Genomic DNA, 21,716 nt, shown 5'->3' with positions numbered 1-21,716 from the left:
CACACACACACACACACACACACTTACAAGTCATCTAATTCATTATTTCACTATTCACCTAAATTATTATAGTCAAATTTATGTGTGTATTTTCTGTTACAATTTAGAGGACTCTAGTGTAGCAGGATATCTGTTGCCAGTTAGGAGACTTCCAAAGAATCAGCTGAGAATCTCTTCATTCCTTGTTACTGGACAAACCTATTAACTTTCCAACCTCCCTTTATTCAACCAAGTCTATGAGTTCCATAATATTTCAGAGAAATTGGGTGAGATTGAGTAAAACATAATATGTGAAGGCCCACTATAAAGTGTAAAAAGCTAAACAAACATGACTATTGTTTTCATTATTCTTTTCAACAGAAGATTTGTCTTCGAGTTTGTTTAAAGTCCCAATCTAATAGCCATGGTTATGCATTGGTTCTGAAGGTTAGAAGAAAAAGTGTCTCAACTGGAATAATAAAATTTCAAGATACTAAGAGTACATTGGGTTTCCTCTGTGTATATCTTGGGATCCCTACAACTGAAAATGAAGATTTAGTTAGCTCAGTGATTCTATTTAAAGGAGAAGAGGAAGAATGAAATGGAGAAGAGCATTTTATATACCTGTGTCTATGTATCTATTTTCATGTATATTTATATCTATATATAAAGTTGGGGAGGAAGGGAAAGAAAGGGAGAGGGAGAGCACATCTTGGCTTTATTTACTAAGTCTCTCTCAAAGAAGAAGGAGGAGCAGGAGAGGGAGAAAAGAGGAGGAAGAGAAGGAGAAGGAGGAAGAGGAAGAGGAAGAACTATAATATAGAATACCCCTTGGTCACACAGTTCTGACTAAAAACTCTGAGGACTTCTTATGCAATGGACTCAACTCTCCTGCTACTTCAATAGTATACATGATGACCCAGTGTCTTTTAATGAATGTTAAGAGTTAAGTTGCTTGTTTTTCTTCCCAAAGAAAGAGCCAAATGCATTGCCTGTGCTTTGCTTTCCTTAATGCCACTATTGTGCAGGGATTCGCTCAGCAAGCTAGAGGAATAGCATGTGGATATTGAATACAAAGAGGCAGCAGGTTCCAAATGCAGCCTCTAAAAGATGAGGCTATCCCTGTACCCTGCATGGGACAGAATGAAACTGTGTTTTGTCCAAAATTAAAAAGCCTGACCTGCGGGTCCTTAGAGCAGAAAAAGATTTCCTATGAAGGTGACATCTGGATTCTCTCCCTGCTTCTGCTACTACTGCTGTTTTTACCACCATTTTCTATATTCTCATTTTTTTTTTTTGCTGCAAAATTTAAGTTTGAAGCTATTTTATCCAATCCTCGTGTACTAAATAGTTTGGATGAGGGAGAAGCTTATGATTTCCCAAGCAGATATATTTTTAAAGAGTTAAAAGGCACCACCATTTCTTCCAGAAATTTTAATAAGCATATAGAAATAGCCAGCTGGCTAATCCTGGGAATATCCCTCCTCCCTGTTCATTTTATAGAAAGATCCTGTGGTCAGGAAATATAAAGCTTTCAACACATTGACCACAGCTAGGATTATAGCCTCATATGGTAGAGCTTTTTCCCACTGTCTTTTTCTGGGTGTTGGCAACATCCCGCCAACTTCTCACAGGGTGTTGAAGTCACCTTCACCCCTCACTCACCGGGGAGAACTTCAAGATTGACTGCACTAATGAGGGCGTCTGGAATTGAGACATTACATGTAAATCCATCAGTATGATTAAACTTAGCATGCACACTGTGTGTGCTTGGTACTTTCAAAGAGGCTGGCTATTAAATGGCTTCATATTTTTATACCTTTTGGCACCCTCATAAAAGGACTTAAGGAAACAGAATTTTTCCTCCACTACTACAGATGGACTAAGGCAAATCTATACTAAGAAGCGATAAAATAATTTGAAACATCTCAGGTTCATTGATAAATCAAGTCATTAACTCCGAGAATATTTTTAAATGTATAAAAACATATTAATAAGGTTACACATGTATGTAAAGGCGGGTACGTGGTAGAAAACTTATTACATTGCAAATAAAGTAAAACCTCATTAATTCAGACTCACTTAAATCAGAATTTCTGATCTAACAAAGATCTGGCTGAGCGAAGTTTGTCTTTATCATATCAATAGAGAAAAGACTTGCTGAACAAATTGCTAGTGTAAATAAAGATTACAGAGAGAGTATATAAACTGTTTAAGAGAATACACTGTTTTCAGTATCCTCAAGCACTCGGGGAGCACCCATTTACATACAAATAATTGAGAGTATAATTACAAAGCAATCTTATGTATTAATCAAAGTTAGCACTCTAAGGACTTCTAAAAGGAAGATTTAATTATTACGGGTCCACTTCTATACACTTGAAAGAGGTAATGCTGCATCCTTTTAAAATATTCTGTAGTTCAAACTTCTTACAAATGTATGCACATTTTTGTCCAGTTGATGTAAATTAGTAAGCTATTAAAATATATATCATGCTATTATACATATATGCTAGCTTTATTGTTTTTGCATTTTAAATACTATGAAAAAGTATTTGTGCACTTCTGTTGCATGTATGGATACATGCTTACCTTAAGTATGGCAGTATGGAATGATAGAAAGAGCATGGAACTTACACTCTGCCACATTCCTGCAAGGTGAGCTTGGTTTCTCAACCTGAGCTTAAGTTTCCTACCTGTAAAACATAGAGAGGTGTTTTAGTACCTATCTTACAACTCAGACTTGTTGCAAACCCAAATTAAATGTTGTTACTTAAATTAATGAAAATACCTCATAAATGAATCATTTGCATAAATGCAAATACAAATATTTTATCTACATAATTATACTTATCTTTGATTTAGAAGGAAATGTTGATGAGGCATACCATATTAAGATATCCAGATATAAAGTTCAAATTCATTATTATCTGAAAAATATACTATGTCCTGGCTTGGAGCAAAACTACAGTAATGGAAATTGATGCAAACACCTACTCATTCTAATTACCATCTACAGTGCAGCATTAGGGATTGAAACCATAGGTATTTTAGCAATTTGTAGAATTCTTTTAGATTTTAAAAATCTGAGGTTCATTATATAGGTAAGTGAAAATCTTACAGGTATACAGAGTTTAGGACACACAAGACGGGCCAATATAAAGAGAATATACAACAGTGTGCCTAAACTAAGAGCCTCTGCAGCCTGGCTCATCTACTGTAATGTAGCCCGGACCTAGCATAACGGCTAGCACATAGGAGACACCCAACAATAACCTTCTGTACTAAGATGTCTCTTGGCCAGCTATCAGCTAATCCTAGAGAGATTCACAAATGTGGAATCAACATACTTGCCTTCAAGGACAAAAGACTGTAAATTTCACAAAGTAAAAGACCAGATCTATCTTGTTACTGATTTATCCTCAAATCCTACAACTTAATAACTGCCTAATAAAACCTATTGGATGATTTAGCAACTACTGTATACCATGTTTTATGTAAGTTGATTACATGGTCTTTACACTTAAAAGCTATAATATAAGGTGGGCAGAGAGAAACTTTTATAATAAGACAACGTGGTAGGTGCCATATTTTGAGGAAAGTTCTCTGAGAACATAAAGCATTGATTTGTTATCCTAATTGAACATTAGAATCACCTGGAGATCTTCTGAAGCAATGCCAGTATCTCAGATCAAATACATCAGGGGGTGGAGCTTGGACATCAATATTTTTAAAAACTCTCTCTAGGTGACTTTAATGTGCAGCCAGGGTCAACAACCATGGGAAGAGAAGCTGAAGACTATAACAGGAGGTAAAGGAGTTAGGAAAGAACTTTTTCTTAGATAAGGTGATATTCATACCAGGCCTGTTTATCCCTATGATCCAGTGAGCCCAGAAAAACGCTAAGATTTCTTCTGTTTCCAAATTTCAAACAGGGTCTCCTCTTCAGGGACTATGAAGACCAGCTCCTCCCATACACTGCTTTTCCATACCCTCTGAAGTTCTAAATGCCAAGGACCTAAAGGGGCATCAGTGAGTCTTAAGTGTCCTAAACACAATTCACTAGAGAGTAAGATTCAATATCTCAAGAAAGAAAAGGGAGAGGGGCGCCTGGGTGGCTTGGTCGGTTAAGCGTCCGACTTTGGCTCAGGTCATGATCTCACAGTCGTGAGTTCGAGCCCCACGTCGGGCTCTGTGCTGACAGCTCAGAGCCTGGAGCCTGTTTCAGATTCTGTGTCTCCCCTCTCTCTGCCCCTCCCCTGTTCATGCTCTGTCTCTCTCTGTCTCAAAAATAAATAAACGTTAAAAAAAAAAAAGAAAAGGGAGAACAGGAAACTTGTGATTCTCAAGTGGATGAATTGCCTGATATTGCCTAATTTCTTCACTTGGGGAGGCCTTTATATGTGGTCATACTCAAGGATGTGTGGTTTTATGATTTAACAAGAGCTGGTATGATCTGAGAAGTCAAGGCATTAACTTTGTCATAAGTTTCAATCATGTTCACACTTACGTCACTTTCATTTAAAAGTGAACAACCGGTCCACCACATTAGGAAGGAAAACAATGTCGTTCTTTATCTTATTATCCTGACCCTCCAATCCCAACTAAGTTGGAAGAACAATTTTCACCCTCTTCTTATAAATAATGGCAAAAATTGCAATACCAAAAGAACATCCATTGTAAGAGATGTGTTCTTCAAAATACCATATCTCAGTTGTATGGGATCAGAATGTTTTTAAGGCCTCTTCTTCAAAAGTACTAGAATACATGTAGAAAAAATTCAACAATCTCATCTAGAAAAAAACAAACAAACAAACAAACAAAGTCCTAAGACCTCCTATACCAGAAAAATACTTTGGAACTAATTGTGGTTCCACCAGGAGCTACATACATAAGATTGGATGAGTCATTCTCTAAACATCTGTAAAATGAATTGTTCAGGTTGATGATGTTAAAAGAACTTTTTCCATGTTAACATCCTGTCCTACTTTAAATCCAACACATTAACAACAGTTCCCAAATGCATCCCAGGCAGGCAAGAGAATATCCTGAGGAAAGAAAAAGCCAAGCCTCCCCCTAGTGTTTTCAAACTTTGTTTACTGATTCTAATATTAAAGAAGAAAAAAAATCTCTAGAAGTTTGACTCACCATCAACATCTTTGGATAGTCTTTTATGTGTCATCTTAGCACCATGGACTTTACGCATCTCAAGAAACTTTTTCCTACACAGCTATTGCTCATCTAAATGGAAAAGCCATACCCCCTGTGCTCTATTTCACTGCATAAGAATGGCTGTGTGTGGGTGAAGTGAAGGGGTTACTAGTCTACTATACCATACAAAAGTTACTATAATCATGACTGTTTTAGATCTCATCATGCTTTTCCAAAGACTATAAATCAATGAGTAAAAAGGATTACATGTATGACAGGACAGGTAGTAAGAGAGGCAGTCATACTTTTAAGCCACCACCAATGGATCCAACAAGTGCATTCAACTGTGCATTTACAGACCTAACAGAGCCTGAAAGAATTCTTGACCACTACTGCCTCTGTAAGCTCAAAAAGGGTGCTTCTGAGGGAGCATAAACTCTTCCTTTCATCCCTATATATTTCATAGGCCCTTCTCCCATATGAACAAGAATTTAGATATCACCTATAGGATCTCTAAAACCCTTGGTATGTGATCTTTGTGGCCAGGTACTCATGGAACCAAAGTCTTGTCAAGGAACCAGTTGGACAGAAAAGGAATTTAATATGTGTTTGATCAGCATCACGAATTATATTATTAAACTAACCAGGGTATGAATCATGGCAGGTCCAAAGGAGAATTAAAATCACCCAAATCTTCCCCATAGCTGGGAAAGGCCACAAAGGACTTAACTGATTATAAGGTTAGAAATTACATTTTCAAGTTCCCATCTGGAGGCATGTTTGTTTCTTGCTGTGTAAGTTTGCTCCTGAGTTCTTCAATGGTCTGTTTTGAAAGGGTGAGGCTGACTGAAACCAATGCCTCTGTCTTAAGGACTTAAAAAAAAAAAATCACTGAAAACAATGTAGGGATATAAATGTCTGTGCCCACAGCCAAGATAAAAAATGCAAAGTCTGGGCCACCTTGCCTTTAATTTTCTAACTGCTGTTTTGTAAGGCTGTGTCATGCTTCTCAGTTCAAACACGCTTTGGCTCTTTATTATTCATGGACCTTTTTCTCAGTCAGTGGTGTTGAATAATAAAACAGCCCAGGATCAAATGGGCCAATTCTCCACGCCTGACACCAACTGCTACTGTTCGCTGGGCTCTGCCAAGCGTTGCCTCTGATAATGAGTGGGATTTGGTTAAACAGTAAATTAATGAATAATGAAATATCCAGGTTGATCAGTTAGAGAGCACGCTTGCTTTGCCCTGGGCTAAATGCTTGGGGCAGAAATTACTCTCAAACGGCACTTGCCTGGCTGCTGGTCTGGATAACTATTTTACAGCCTATTGCTTGACAGAATGCTGGGGAGGGGTGAAACCAGTGGGGGAGAGAAAAGGAAGAAGGACGGAGTTATTAACGGCAAAAAAAAAAGAGAGAGGAAGAATAACCTAGTTATCACCTTGTAGGTTTCTAAACTGCATGTGTAAGAACAAAGTCACAAATACGATCTAGAGAAGCCAGAGTTCCAAAATTCCCAACACATGTTTAACATCAAGGAGAAATGGTGAATGAAAACAGTCTTCTGTGTGTGCCTATGCACATATGTGATTAAATGTAGAACAATTCAACCACAAAGTCATGTTTCTGCGTACACATCAGAGTGATGATATGCAGAGAAGCCATGCAGGAAAACTCTACCCTCATTTTAAAGTTCCATGTTCCGGTTCTTAAATACACACCCTTTTACAAATTTTAGAACATTAAAAATGTTTCCAAATGATCTCCATTTAAAAAAAGTTTCACTGAACTGAGCTTCCAGGAGACACGTATATGACATATAATATATAATAGTCTATATATAATATACTCTATAATATAGTCACTCTTGAACTTCAACTTCACCCAAGAGTTTTAAACTGTGATGTAGTTTCACGCATGGATGCTATAAAAGGTTTGCTCCTTCAAGATCAGATATATGTCTTTCATAGGAAGCATAGGTTTTAGATCATCAAAAACCCACAGCAGAATGCCAAGAGAACAGCTCATACAAAGAAAACCAACACCTGCTTTCACCGCTGACATCTGTTTGGAGATAAATTTCTCTAACTGATTATCTCTAGAATACCTTATTCTCTCAGAACTTTCTGACCCTGTCTAATGGCCTCAAGATTGGTGGATTTCACAGTTTTACACACCAAAAGCTAAAATGCTTTTCAACTAATTAACATGCGGCAGGTGTTCGTATTCTGTCGAGTTGTTTGGGTTTGGCTTTATGCTAGTTTGTTCTTAGGTGGAAGAGAGAGAAGAGTCTTCACAAAAAGGGTGGGAGAGGGAGCATGTATACATTCAGGAACCTAACTGAACTGTGCTCACAACTGGAAGTAAACTCAGAACAAGGCTAGAGACAGGTGGACATTATTTTCTTTTCATGTTAAGTCGACAAACGATAGGGTTATCTTTAAAAATTGCCCACAGGGGCACCTGGGTGCCTCAGTCAGTTAATTGTCTGATTCTTGGTTTCGGCTCAGGTCACGATCTCTTGGCTCGTGGGTTTGAGCCCCGCATCGGGCCCTGCGCTGGCATTGTGGAGCCTGCTTGAGATTCTCTTTTCTCTCTCTCTGCCCCTCCCTGACTCACACTGTTTCTGTCTCTCTCAAACTAAATAAACTTTAAAAATTTTTAAAAATAAATTGCCCACAGACTGAGAAACAAAGGAGAAATATGAATTACCTATAACTTCAGTTTCGGTAATCACTATGCTCACTTCCTCAGGGCCTATCGAGCAGTAAGGCCTAGTGGCTGATATTTTCCCTTGTTTTATCCTGCAAAACAGTGTCATAGACAAGGTTTTTACCTCTTCACACTGACAACCAAACCCCTCTCCCCCAAGAAAAAATAAAATGTTCTAATTGTCTTTATTACTTTCAGACATTGGCCGCCAAACACAGATGTTCACTATTGAGGATTAGAAGAAGGGTAAAAGGTCACAGAGACCCAGATCAGCTTGATCCTTCTTTGTATTAATTGGCCCTATTGTCTTGAAGGGGCCTTATTTTTTCTTTTTTTTCATTTTTTTTATTTTTGAGAGAGAGATCCCAAGTAGGGGAGGGGTAGAGAGACGGGGACAGAGGATCAGAAGCAGTCTGTGCTCTGACAGGAGAGAGTCCAATGCAAGGCTCAAACTGTGAGATCATGACCTGAGCCAAAGTCGGAGACTCAACTGACTGAGCCACCCAGGTGCCCCAAAGGCCCTTATTTTTTGAAAAAGAAAAGAATATTTACATTGAACATAAAAGTGAATGAATCACTCAGTGGGCCCATCTTGTTGATGGGGCTTGGGCCTGTGCCCCCTGCTTCTTAAAGACAACAAAAGGGTAAGTGTGTGAAGCAACACATTGAAAATAAATTGGCTTCTGCCTTAACTTTTGGAAGTGTCCTATCTTTAGGAATCTCTGACCAAAAAATTCTATCTTGAAAACAACATCCCTAAAACCTAAGACATGAGATTAAATCTTTCCAACACATGGGACTCTCATGGCAAAGAAAATTCACATTGGTAAATGTTGTTTTGTTTAGGCTGTTTTCTTTAGTCCAGTTCTTGGGAAATTCCCATATTGTAATAGTGTGTGTGTCTATAAATAGTCTTAACTGTAACCCACCCTACCCTCCCCCCACCCAAGAAAGGTCTCTCACCTAGTTTCCTTGCAGAATCATTTATAAAGTTAGCTAACATTTACACAAAATCCATCCTGGTCCAAGATTAATACTTTGATCTCAAAGCGCTGGCTGCTGATGATTCTTCTTCTGTTTCTCCTTCTCCTTCATTTTGGGGGGGGGGGGGTTGTGGTAGTGGTGCTGATAGAACACTGAGGTTTGGATGAGTTTTATGCTTGTTTTCTTTGTCTTGACTGTGATTTTCCCAGCCATTTTGTATAACCCCTCCTGGCCCCTCTCCAAACCTAGAATGGTCGACATTTCAGCAGTAAAAACCACCGCTGTGTAGAAACTCTCTAAAATCCTATCCTTGGAAACTCAGATTAGGGTCGCACTTGCTTTTCCCACTTGAACAGCCACCAGCCCTTCTGTAATCAGGTGTTCCCAAGCTGCCCAGGCTCTAACTGAGCAGCTGGATGCCAGGTTCTAGCGCTCAGGACTCGATGGTTCACATAGTGAGCACTAGAACTCATTAGGTTGACTTGATCCTCCTTCACTTCAGTCTACATAGTATACAGGTCTGACCTGGGTCAAGTTTCCACCCCAGAAAGATTCTCAGGCCCAGTCTCCTTCCCAAAGAAGCTCCCCTTCCCATGTCTCTATACCCCACTGTTTTTGTGCCAGCTTTTCTCTGGTCATTTGATAAATTTCCCTACAAGAAGCAACATTTGACTGTTACAGAGAGCATACTGATCTCCCAAAAGTTTTCTACACTTATAAGCCGTGGCCATGCACACACACACACACCCCTTCCAGCTAAGTGCATTGGCTAATGACATCCGACAGCCACATCCTAGAAATGTTGGCTAATATCTCCACTAACAGGCACGTCCAGGACGTTAGCTGGTGGGTGAGTCACAGATGACTGCTGGAGCTGCCCTCCGTGCGGTCTGGGCAAGTCACGCTTTGCTAAGTCCATTGGCTATTGTACTGCTTTTTAAAATTTTTAAAGAGCATTTTTATGCAGAGGCCTCTCCCAGCAGCAGGTGTGACCCCTACTCGGGTCTGGACGCCTCTCGCCTGAATCAGTTCCAGAAGGATGCAGCCCTTCAGACAGCAGAGAAAAAGCGAAAAGAAGCAGGGTGGTGAGAACCAGGTGGGCAAAAATCGCTGCCTGACCTTGATAGCTTGTGACCAACGTGGAACGTATTGAACTTCTGTGACAAAACTGCTCCCTCCATATGAACGTAAACACACACACACACACACACCGTTGCCCACACTGCAGCCGATTTTGCAAACTCAGTGCCTCGGTTCCAAAGGATCACAGCAAAAACCTCTTCAAGCTTGTGCCCTGTCCCGGGCAGAAGCTGGGGCTGGAGTCGCACCTTGGGGCGCCGCGGCGCGTGCGCGTGCAACCGCGCGTGCGCGCTTCTTGACGCGCTGCCCTGCCACCGGGAGAGCGTGCCTAGACTCGGCCAGCCGCTCTGTGTCCGTGGGCTCGGCGGAGGCAGGAGCGGCGCACGCGTGGTACAGGCTTACGCAGACACCTTGCTGGGGTGTCAGTGTCACCGCGCTGGTGGTGCCCAGCCTCCACGTTGCTGTGCGCGGCTGCGTTCTGCAAACGTGCCTGAAAGGCGGTGGGAGTGTGCCAACTAGAGTGAGCTGGGGGAGGGCACGGAGGGATCCAAGCAAGAAAGTGGACCGGAGGAGACGTTTGACTGACCTCATCCTAAAGAAGCGACGGGGTTATTTATGAGCCCTGATTTAAAAGTAGTGGCTGCTAGGGAAGTGAAAAAGGAGCTCACCCCAAGCTATAAAAGAAGCTATAGTCTCAAGAATGCTGTTTATGACGATATAAATCAACGTGGAGCTTGTGATGGGAAATATGGAGAGCGTGAATTTGGGATAGAAACAAGGAAACAAAGTCAAGAAGGAAAAATGAGTTTTCGCCGTCCTTTTTCCACCCCACCCCCTCCGTCTCCATGCATTTCCTTCCTTCCCCGGGAGCCCACAATTCCAGCGAGGAAGCTGGGGCGGGCGGAGAAGCACACCCCATCGCGGGTCAAGTCAGCCTGAATCTTCCCCCAGTTTAAACGAGGCTCGTTAGATGGCGAGGGAATACATGTAAATAAACAACTTGGAAGATTTATGGGAAGGAGTTCAATTTTATAGGACTGTATTTATAGAGCCAGCGCTGGCTCACTTATAAATAGATTAATGGGAAGCTAAAATTAATGGACTTGTGAGCTGCGCGTTTAATTTCTGAGGCTTCTACATGACAGACAACCGCCCTCAAAGTCCAAGCATGGAAGGCAGCTTGCGTCGGGAGTCGTGAGCAGCCTCGGGAAGGGACACGTCCCTTCGGGCCGGCATCTCTCTAGTGGCTCTAAGCTCTGGCTGCCCCCGGGTCCCAGGGCAGGGACCCCACGGGGCTGTTATTTGCAAACGAAGGAAAAGAATGTGGCCTCATAAAAAAGTAATCGTCTTCCTCCTAGCATTATTTTTAATCAGGGCCCTTAAGCCTCTAATACCGGCGGGCAGGTGGGCTTCTGGGGCACTCTAAGCCGCTCAAATGGGCTGGCTGCCTCCTGGCAGGCAGGGAGGGGTGGGGTGGACAGGGACACTTTCTCCAAGTTACCTAGGGTCCCTGTGCTGGGCTTGTGGTCAGGATCCAGGACCTAGCGGTTCCAGCTGCGGCTTTCCATACTCCCTCCGCAGCTTGGTAAAACAGTAACAAAGGGAGTGGGAAGCTGTGACAAGGCCATTTTGTTAGACAAGGCCGTCTCAGGCTTCCTACTCCTTTCCTTCTCTTTCCAGTTCTTCTTTCCATGCCTTCTAATTCTTTTCTCGCATTTGAGACATTCAAGATCCTGGGTTTCACCTAGCAAAGATGATTGTCTGGGATACATACTCTCCTTGTCAAATGGTAGGAAGGGGGGGCGGGGTTTGGAATTTACCTATAGGCTAATAGATGGCAGGCAGGTCTGTTTCTCCAGAGTTGGAGGTAACACTTCTGTAGGAAAATTTGCTATAGGAAAGGGAAATTACTCACCACCCACTTTGTATAATCCCAGTGGTAACCAAGCTCTCACTCTCCAAAAAGCAAATGAAAAGGAAACTCTGTAATATAGTTGAGCCAGAGACAAATACATACACCTATTTTCATTATAGATAAATGGATTGCATGCCCTCTTAATCACATTTCCCTTGCAATTCTTTCCATCCTTCTACTTCCCTTCCTTTTTTGGGGGGGGCGGGGTGGGGTCTTGATTTAGTCATTTATAGTTCTAGCCATGATACCCTCCCCACCTTTCTTTAGTTAATAAGGAAGGCAAGAAGTGGAAAATCTCACATAAAGCAGATCCATTGTCCCTTCTGTCTTTCCCTATAGGGAAGTCCAACTGGGAATGATTCACCTGAAAAACAGAAAATTGATATGGGAGGCATATTATTAATTAATTAACTGAGCACCAACTATATGCTAAGTACTCTTATAATCTGGAGTTACCACGATTTGACTTTGCTGATTATCCTTAAATGTATATACACATTACTGTTTCTGCTTTTTGTAATTAAACTAGGCAATATTGATGTTGGAAAGGACCCTAGGAGACCCACATTTTTCAGATAAAGACCTTGAGGTCCAAAGAGAAACACTGACTTGTCCAGACTGTGTAACATCTTGGATGACTTTACGTTCCTTGCCTGAGGGAAGACACCCTAGCCTTGGGATGAAATACAGATTGAGAAGATGTTTGATCACTGCAGCCCATTAGGGCTGGGCTGCAGCCCATTAACCCAAATGAGAAAAACTCTGGCTTCTCTAGGCAGCCTCTGAGCCCAAGGTAAGAACTAACTTCCTAAGACAACTATGCCTTTTTCCTCCTCTGGGTCAAAGGAGCCGTTCCTCATTTGTTTATGGAGGGCTTTGCACAGCTGGTGAGGTCAGGGTTGGGTTCAATCCTGAAATAAGACAGTTAACTCCTCCAAATCCCAAGGTGTCGGGTGCAGGAGCCCATACCTGGCCCTGTGGGCATCTCCTGCGCCATTTCCTCCAAGGAACACCATGCCAGAATGCTATCCCATTAGCAGTGGGAGGGGAGCATCATCTTTGACTTGTAACCAGAGCCCTTTAGTTACTGGGACACAGAGTGTTTTAGTTGCCTGGGAAGTAAATTTGACGCCTCATTTTTTAAAGGGCAAAATAAACCAAGAGATGCAGTTAACATGAGCTTTTATTGCAAATCTAGTTCGAAATAAGAGAGAAGAGTGTCAACTTGGAATTAAGAAAATAAAAAACACCTCCTAGTGAAAACAAAGTGTCAGTTTTTCTAAGAAGCAAAATTTATTGTATTTATGCTGTAACGAAAACATTGCCTGTGTTTCAAGTGAGAGGGGACAAAAAGAAAAAAAAATTCTTGGCTATATTTTTTCTGTCTGTAGAATTAAACAATGTCCATATTCAAGAAACTGAAGATGAAAACACAACAAAAACACAACAGTCTTTTTATTTGTGTAAATCAGATCAACACTGGACAATAAACCAATTTCTACCCATTACCATAACAGCTCGTCTATAAAGAACAGAAAAATTCAGATAGGATTCTACCTAGGGGCAAGCTATTTTTTTGGGTTTTTTTTTTTTTTTACTTTTTTTTTAACCACCCATTCACAGAGGTATAGATTCACAGATAAATAATTCCAAACTACTTGCCATATTTACACATTCCCATTAAATTAAGCATAAATAAATATATACAAACTTAACATGGATACCCTCCAGAGCTCTTCTTCTGAAGAGCCAATAGATTGATATTTCTCGATTGTGTGGCAAAAACAATGTTAGTGAATTAGAGACCAACTCAACAGTGGAGTCAATTTTGGCATTTAAAGAATAGTGTTCATTCCACCTTTTGAAAGAAAACAAAAATGAATTTTGATATTTCTTCTTACTCTTCTTTCTTTCTTTCTTTCTTTCTTTCTCTTTTTTACCCCGATAATTTAACATATATTGGCACAGGAGGGGAAACACTGTTTGGGCTCTTGAGGCAACATCAGATGGTTTAAGGTTATTATTTCCTTTCCACATAATGTATTACGCATACAGGATATCAGATGTGATGACAAATTCTCTATAAACACTCTAAGTAAGAAGGAGTTGCCCTTTTAAGTAAGGCTTTGTACCAGAGGAACAGTGTGTAGATAAGTCCGAGGCTTCAGGTTTTCCATTCAACCAAAGTTTTCATAGGATATGAAATAATTGCTTGAGAGAAAGTGGTTTCCTTGGCCAAAGAAAATAAAACAGCCAGGTCTTTGAAAGCCTCTTCGGTTCTTTATGTGGGGGTGGAGAAAGCTAAGGATGTGGAGCCAGAGAGAAGGAAAGAAAATGGAAGATAATTTTGGGGGTGGGGGTGGTGAGAGAAAGTTACTTTCCCAGTTTAGAGGAAAAATTAAAGATCGTTTTGATGGTGGAATACTTTCCTGGACAGCTCCCCCGCCGTTTTTTTGTTTTGTTTTTGTTTTTGTTTGTTTTGTTTTGTTTCTCTCCTGAGACCCATAATACCTGTAAGGGGAGGCCGGGTCGGACAGAGAATGGTCAGGCGACCTCTGGAACCTCCAAAGGAACTTGCAGAGTGGAAAGTGTGAAGGCAACGCTGCCACATCCTGACTCCTTTTTTCTATCTTTAGCTATGTTGGTTTGGGACTGAGCGTTTGGGAGGGGGGCACGCGGCTGTCTAAAGAGTGCAGGGGTGGAGGAAGAGCTGCAACTCACCTGTTTGGTTTGAAAACAAAGCTCAGAAGAGCTTGTTTTAAACGTTTCCCTTGACTTAAAAGGCAAACTCTTGCGTTAATCCTACTGTTTATTGATTTATGGGCCCAAGGAAACCAAATCTTTTAATAACTCAATTATCAGATAAACGTAGCGGGCCTGGCTAACGAAAGCAAAGGGGTGGGGGTCGTACCTAAAAAGGAGAAGGGAGGGAGGGAGAGGGGGCAGTGAGCTCTCTCCACGCGGGGAGGGGGGCAGGGGAGGCGCGCAAGGGGCTCTACTTAGCGGGGGCGCGGAGGAACACACGAATGAGGGTGAAGGGAGTTGAAGGGGGCCTGCATAGCCAAATAGCACAATTCCTATCCCATCACCCGCCTTTAGGAGCGTGAGGAGGGGGAGAGTTTTCATCCTGGCAAAGGCGGGGGAAGCTTCCGATTCCCTGGACATTTCTAGGCCACTTGCCTCCGGGGAGCAAGTGCCCGGAGCGGCCGCTGGTAGCAAAGGGCAAAGGCAGCGCTGAGACCCCTCCCCGCCTGCTGCCCGCGTGGCGCCGCCCCATTACCTACTGGAGAATGGGGCTTTCTCGGTCGCCTTAGCCCTTAGGGTGAGACCGAGAGCGAAAAGGGCCCGCGCGGCCCGCGGCCCCTCCAGCGGCTGATTCTATGTCCTCAACACGACTGGGCGTCAGTGGCCCACACGCTCTCAGGACCTGCACAGTAAGAGCAAGGCGCGTCCATCGCGTCTCTCGAACGTCACACGCGTGGGGCGCGTTGCCCTGCAAGGAAAGGAGACGATGGTTTTCAGTGTGGTTTCTCCTGGCCTTTTGCAACCAGAATACATATAATGCAAGCGGCCAGGCCCTCGGACAAAGGCGCAGGCTTCTGAGCTGGGGAGAGATGGAACGTCTACACCCTCCAGAGGGGTTAGTTCCCGGCCTTTGTATTTCACCCGGTCTGGGGCTGAGCCCTGCATACCCAGAAGTCCCCAAAGGAGCTAGCGGCAGTTGGGCTGGGGAGTGACAGTAACCGTTGCTTGGACCTTCCAGGTGACCTAAAACCTGCTCCCTAACTCCCTTCCCCATGAAAGTGTCAGCGCAAAGCTCTCAGCAGGTGCCTAAAGCCCAATCCTCCAACCTACCCCCCCCCCCCACACACACAGGCCAAAGCCCTTTGGGGCGGCAGAACTGAGAGTCCCAGAGGATTCTGTGAATCCTGAAGAACAGACATCTGGATCTTTAACTTCCAGGGATGTTGCAAAGGTCCTAAGGTCTACTTTGTATAAAGAGGTGCGTGTATCAACACTAAATTTAGACTACTGGGGGTGGATTTCCCCACTGCTTTTGGGAGAGTGGGGACAATAGGTTCCAGATTTATTTTCACGATAAGGCCCAGATGAAGCCCAAGAAAGGGGCTGGGCTGCCAGAATGAGACACAGTAAATGCATGAAACTTCATCCACTGGGAATAATAGTCCCAGGGTATACAGACGGTAAAATTCAAAGCTGAAATCCATCTCCTTTCACTTTGCATTCATTATTTTGCCATCATATGCCAAAACGAGTGCACGTCTTGGGGGGGGGGGCGGTGATGCCTCATTCAGAAAGCATCTTGTAGAAAACAATTGTTGCTGAAACACGGAAGCTTGCACCACCCTCTTGCCCAGGACCACTCGAAAAGCTGCTTCCTTACCCGCTAAAACAGCAATCACCAAAGAGCCCAAGGAAATGGAATCTATTTCAAAGGCAGGGCAATATTGCTAAAATATTGGACTCCACGAATCCTTACTTTTCTCCCCTAAAACTCATTTTCAGCTCCCCCCCCCCTCCCCTGGAATTCCGTGTTGAGGTATCTGTTAGCAACTAGACTCAAAGCTGCTTCAATTTCTTATTGGCCACTTTCTAAATTATTCCCTTTGAGCTTCTTTAAAGAAGTGCACCTGCAGAATTCTGACACACAGGCTTTGATTAAAAAAGGATCGGATTTTTTTTTTCTCTGTACCTTATAGATTGTGTAGGAAGCCCAAGTCCTCTTTGAAGAAGCTCATAAACCATGCGGGCAAAGCTTTGGAAAACAGAAGAGAATGAAATGGTACATACCCCTCCGAAGGAATTACATACTAATCAACGTATTCATATTGTGCTTTTTTTTTTTTTTTTTACTATTGTTCTTAAAATTGGTAGATGACACAAACATAACAAATGCAAGATTCTCTGTATGCAGGTGCTGGCAAGGCTGGGAATTAGTAACATTTCTGAAAGGAACTGATGATGAGTCTGAATCAACTTATTGATCCGGATTTTCCTCAGCCGCAGGAGCCTCTCTGCTCGGCGGGCCCGCACAAGCGGCAGCCACCGCCGGCACCACGGCGGGCCTCCCGCCCCGCCCGCCCTCGCCCTCCCCGAAGGGTGCCAACGGGAGCTGGGCACCGGTGAGTTAACAACGCAGGGCGCAGGGCGGGGCGGGGGTAACCGAGGGGCAAACGCAAAGGGGCTAACCACACTCATGTTCATCCCGGAAAATTCCCGTGACAGCTTGAGGGAGGGAGGGCAACATAGAAAAGGGTGGTTGGGAGAGGGGTGAGGTGAGGGGGAAGGGCGGGGACTGCGAGAGTTTCCTAAAAAAATATTAAAAATTAAAAAGTTCGTGCGTCTCAGTCAACCAACTCTCAAAGCACTGACACCAACAATGTTTCTCCGATTTTCTTCCAATAAGTTAGCGTTTTCTCATGTTTAGTCTTATGTTTATTTTTCCAAAGGGGGAAAATCATGGTTTTCTTTTATTATCAGTATTACTAAGCTCGAAAGAACCGAAGTGGAAAATCCGGACGTTTGTCTCCAAGTGTATCTTGAAATAGACACTGAGAACCGATATTGTTGCTCCGTTGTAAGCCTCAGTTTTTTTTTTTAAGTTATTTAGCTCTTTTTTTAAAATTTGATTGTATGTGTATTCTACCTAATATAATTAATTCTTCCAAAGCCAATCCAACATTTTAAAGCTAAAATTAAATTTTTTTCTGTTTTCCTTTTGTATTTAAAACATTTTTCTTTCTTTCTTTCTTTCTTTTTTTTTTTTTTTTTAATTTTTCATTTCCTGTGTTTCTCCTCCTTGTCGCCAGTTTTACTACCTGGGCCTTCCCCAGACGTGTGCCTGTTAGTGGTGGTGTTGTTCAAGAACATCTTGTCCATGCCTTTGAGCGCCTCGGTGAGATAGTTCTGCAGGGCCGTGAGTGCGGCGCAAATGGCCGGGGCTCCGAAGCCGTGCGTGATGAGGCTGAAGTGCGTGAGGCAGCTCTGGATCCCCGGCTCCAGGATAGGGCTAGGTCTGCTGTTCCCGATTGGCGTCCGGTCCTGCGCCAGCAGATCCGTAAATTCTTTACAAAGTTGCCTGCAAAGAGGTGGGAGAGGAATAAAAAATCACTATCGGTGTCGTTGTCATTGGCATTAGAAAGGAGACGCGCACACTAGCCCAGAGGCGCCGGGTCACCATAGAGCCGGAGAGCGAGGCTAATGCGGACGATTCCGCTCTGTTTCCCTTCACGGCACTCTCCCTTCTAGAGCAGCTGGGACGAGAAGGAAAGCGGGGGTGGGGAAGTTATGCACCCCTTACAGCCCAAAGCCTTGCCTTTCTCCCCACATCCAGTCTTTCCTCCTTCATTCCAGGACCGCCTAAACCCTGCTTGGGAAATCCGCTAGGCTTTAGCGTTTGATCTTTACTATTCATTTTTGGCTCTTACCTGGCAGATTTTTTTTTAAAGCCCTTTCCCCCTTCTCTCCTCTGCCTCTCTAACCTCTTGATGATCAGACTCAAAAAGCCCTGAAAGATTTAGGCCCCTAAACCACAAGCCCGTCCCTGGCACAGAAGCAGATTGCCAGAGACTTGCATGGCCCAGGGCAAGCAACTGTTTATTCCAGGACAGAATGCTGATTCCATTCAAAGCAAAAATCTGTTTACCTGCAGTATTTGGGAAGGAAGGTATTTTCCCCCCTTTCCCTTTCTTTTAAGTACAGGCTACTGAAAATCTTTGTACAACAGGATTGTTGTCAATATAAAAGGATTCCTACATTGTTTAAATAAAACCTACAGGTAGATGGGTAAGACACTGGGGAGGGTAGACTTTTATTTGTTGAAGGTTTTTATTTCCTCAGGGCAACTACAATTTAGAGGAAACTCTCAGCCTTAGAAATACTGTGTGCCTACGAATTGAGCTTATTTGAGAAATTTTTAATATAGGAGATGGACAAGAGGCTTAATATAGGATGGTTTTAGCCCAGAAGGTCCAATGGCATGGCATCCCAAAGGCTACGACCTTTCACAGACTGGCAAACTTCTCCTGTCAACCTGCTTCCACCAGTCCATGGGTCTATACAACTCCAGTCCCAGTCCCTCCCCACCCCCCACCCTCACCTCCAGTGTGGCCTGACGCTTGGCAACACGTGGCCTGGCCAACAGGTAAACAAGGCAGTTACCAAGAGGCCCTTATCAGTGACCCTGGGGCATCCTTTGCCAGGGGGATTACTCTCAGGAAGAGTAATGGCTAAACAAGACAGAGACTACATCCCCCACCCCCACCTGCAGCAGGTGAAAAGGTTTTAGTTTTAAGGCTGGTGGTTAGATAATACTGACAGGCATCTCTCTACCCTCTCTCTACTGGTTACTCCATTCAAAATGCACACCTACATCCTCACAACCAGGAAGAAATAGGTTACGGTGGTGCTGACGGTGCTGAAGTAAATAGGGCAGTTCTTAGGCACCTCAGAAGCACCTGTGGGGCTCAGATGCATGTATCCATGCCTCTATCCCACGATTCCAATTCAGAGGGCCTGGGGCTAGGTCCACAAGTAAATACCTTGGAAAAGCTCCCCAGATGATTCTGATACTCACCCCAGGTTAAGAAGTGCTGTCCTAAGTGAAGCCACAGGGCTTCAAGGAGTGATGGGGTGGAGGAAGTTACAAGGATTCCTTCGGGAAATAAGAGTTGGTGGGTGAAATCCTATTATCTAATTTATACACTTTAGTTTTATTTTCCCCCAAAGTACATTTACTCTTTTATAAAGCACCAACAGGTCCCCCACCACCAGACAGCAGGGCAAGGGGTAGGAGGGCAACAGATCCATTATACTGCTAGCTGGTACATCAGAAGAAAAACTTTGAAAAACAGGACGAGAGCCAAGTTTTGATCATAGAAAGAGATGGTTAAAGTCTGTCCTTAAGTTTGTACTCATTACCAAAGTGCCAAAAAAGAAATTCTGAACTGGGGGGAACAAATGCTCAGAGTCAAACATTCTAAATCTTCAAAGCCCAAAGCAGGGTCTGTAAGCAATTAAAGTTCTGGGACATTAATATTTTTTGACCCTGCGGAAAGGGGCAATCAAATTCCAATCACGTCTCAAAAACATCTGGACAAATTTGAGCAAATGATTTTTCAGCCTTCCATATATTTCTTTAAATTACGCTGTCAACGGAACAAACTGCGTCCTCCAGCACTAAATAAATGAGCGCCGCTGTTTGGGCCGAGCCTTGGAGAGAAACGTGCGGACGCGCACAGCGCCGCCCACTGCAGTCCTGAGCCGGCCATAAAACACCAACAATATGACACCGAAGCCAAAGACAGGAGTAAATCAAATAAATAGAAAACCCACTGTAAAAGTTCAAATGAGCTCTAGACCTAAATTTAGCCAGAGATTTACTATTTTCCCCTCTGGAATTGTAGTAAATTTTACGTCTGTGGAAGATGCCAAACAGCAACGTTGGAAAGAGAATAATTAGAGCTGCGGGTGGAGATGGGTACACGTGGGTGACATATAGACATCCTGAGTGTGCCTGTGACGGGAGATGTGAAACCAGGAAGAAATGTGCACCTAGGGATCCAGGGAAGATCTGGATCCAGGAAAGACCCAGAAAAGTCCTGCCTGGGATCCCCAGGGTTGGGGATAAGAACTGTAAAAAGCCTGGATTCATAATAATAAAGCCATTCTCCCCAAGAAACTTGGTAATAGAGGAGATCAAGACAAACCCACAGCCCTTAATCAACCTGCGTGGGGGGGGGGGGGGGAGGAGAGAAGAGAGAGGGTGGAGCTGGGAGCGCATCCTAGCCAGCAATCCACAGGCTGCAAAAGCTACTTGGACCACTGAGTTGCTTCCCAGCCCCACAAATGAGGTCTGCATTGTCCTCCCAAGCGAGGGGAAGCAGCAGGGTGGGAGTCAGAGAGGAGGGCTGAGGGTCTGGGATACTCACTTTGTAGCGAGCAGCATATTCTTTCGGGAGTGCAGGTCACTGGGGTCCGTGTGCTGCCGGTTCAAATACTCAGAAACAGCTTTAGCAGGAAACTCTGTTTCGCAAATATACCCAAAATCCCGAGCTAAGTGAACAGCTTCTCCTGAAAAGACGAGAGTAGAGGTAATAATCAGCACCTAGTCCCTGATCATCTAGGACAGGAGACAGTCCCTGGTCAACTGTTGTTATTTATAGAAGAGGCCAGCTGTTGGGGGCAAAAGCAAGGGTGAGACTGATGCCCAGATAAAAAGGATTCTCAAGCCATAAAGTTGATGGAAAAAACTTTGCTCCTGCTGCTCTTTCCAGCCTCTATCTGATGATCCTTTTAGCCAAGTCCTAGCTAGACATCCCCTGAAAAGCTTTGGGTCTCCTACACACCATGCTTTCACTTAAGGGCAGATATATTCAGGAGCCACCTTACAATTGCACCTAGACAGTTGGCTAGACATTCAAGCCAGATTTTCCCCTTCCCTTTTTAAAAAGCACCCGTTATACCTGCTTTAAATAAAGTTTAAAAGTATTCCTATCTTTTGTGTTATCTTTTGTATTTCCTATAATTGCATTAGGAAAAAATATCTTATTAATAACAAATATATACAAACAATTCCACGTGTGAACATGTCCACATATATTAAAGAAACATATAAGGAATGAGTGTTTCTGTCCAACAATGAAATATGTATTCTTTGTCAGTTCCCTGATAGATTTCAGGTCTCTCCTCAGAGGTTCCTGTCATCATTCTCCTACTCAAGAACTTTCTACTGCAGAGAGATGACATAACAACTATAGAAAACCTGGACATCTGAGTCCTCAGCTTATGTGGAAGACCTTTCAAATAAAACACGAATAGCCCTTCATGCACAGCCTTAGGTGTTCCAGGGAAGATCCTGAATATGGTAAAGAG

The 21,716-nt window shown here is 43.2% G+C and overlaps 1 protein-coding gene across 8 annotated transcripts in view; it reads right to left on the bottom strand.

Annotated features, from left to right (window-relative positions):
* Positions 1-12,987: 12,987 nt before the first annotated feature.
* TFAP2B (transcription factor AP-2 beta) overlaps positions 12,988-21,716 on the bottom strand; it is a 30,257-nt gene continuing 21,528 nt past the window's right edge. For 3 of the 8 annotated variants that reach the window (XM_003986230.5, XM_019830711.3, XM_019830712.2), the window contains 3 exons: positions 20,774-20,915; positions 17,663-17,922; positions 12,988-16,599 (listed from right to left, as the gene is read on the bottom strand). In XM_003986230.5, coding sequence (XP_003986279.2) covers positions 16,538-16,599; positions 17,663-17,922; positions 20,774-20,915 — 464 coding nt within the window. In that variant the 3' untranslated portion in view covers positions 12,988-16,537. Of the gene's footprint in view, positions 17,923-20,773; positions 20,916-21,716 lie in introns of all 8 variants that reach the window. The other 5 variants (XM_019830709.3, XM_019830710.3, XM_019830707.3 and 2 more) reach the window with 4 other exon arrangements.

Source organism: Felis catus, chromosome B2 (assembly GCF_018350175.1).
Source record: "Felis catus isolate Fca126 chromosome B2, F.catus_Fca126_mat1.0, whole genome shotgun sequence".
In the NCBI taxonomy this organism is placed as follows: Eukaryota; Metazoa; Chordata; class Mammalia; order Carnivora; family Felidae; genus Felis; species Felis catus.
The sequence above is the reverse complement of the archived record's forward strand: the minus strand, read 5'-3'. Positions and strand labels throughout refer to the sequence as shown.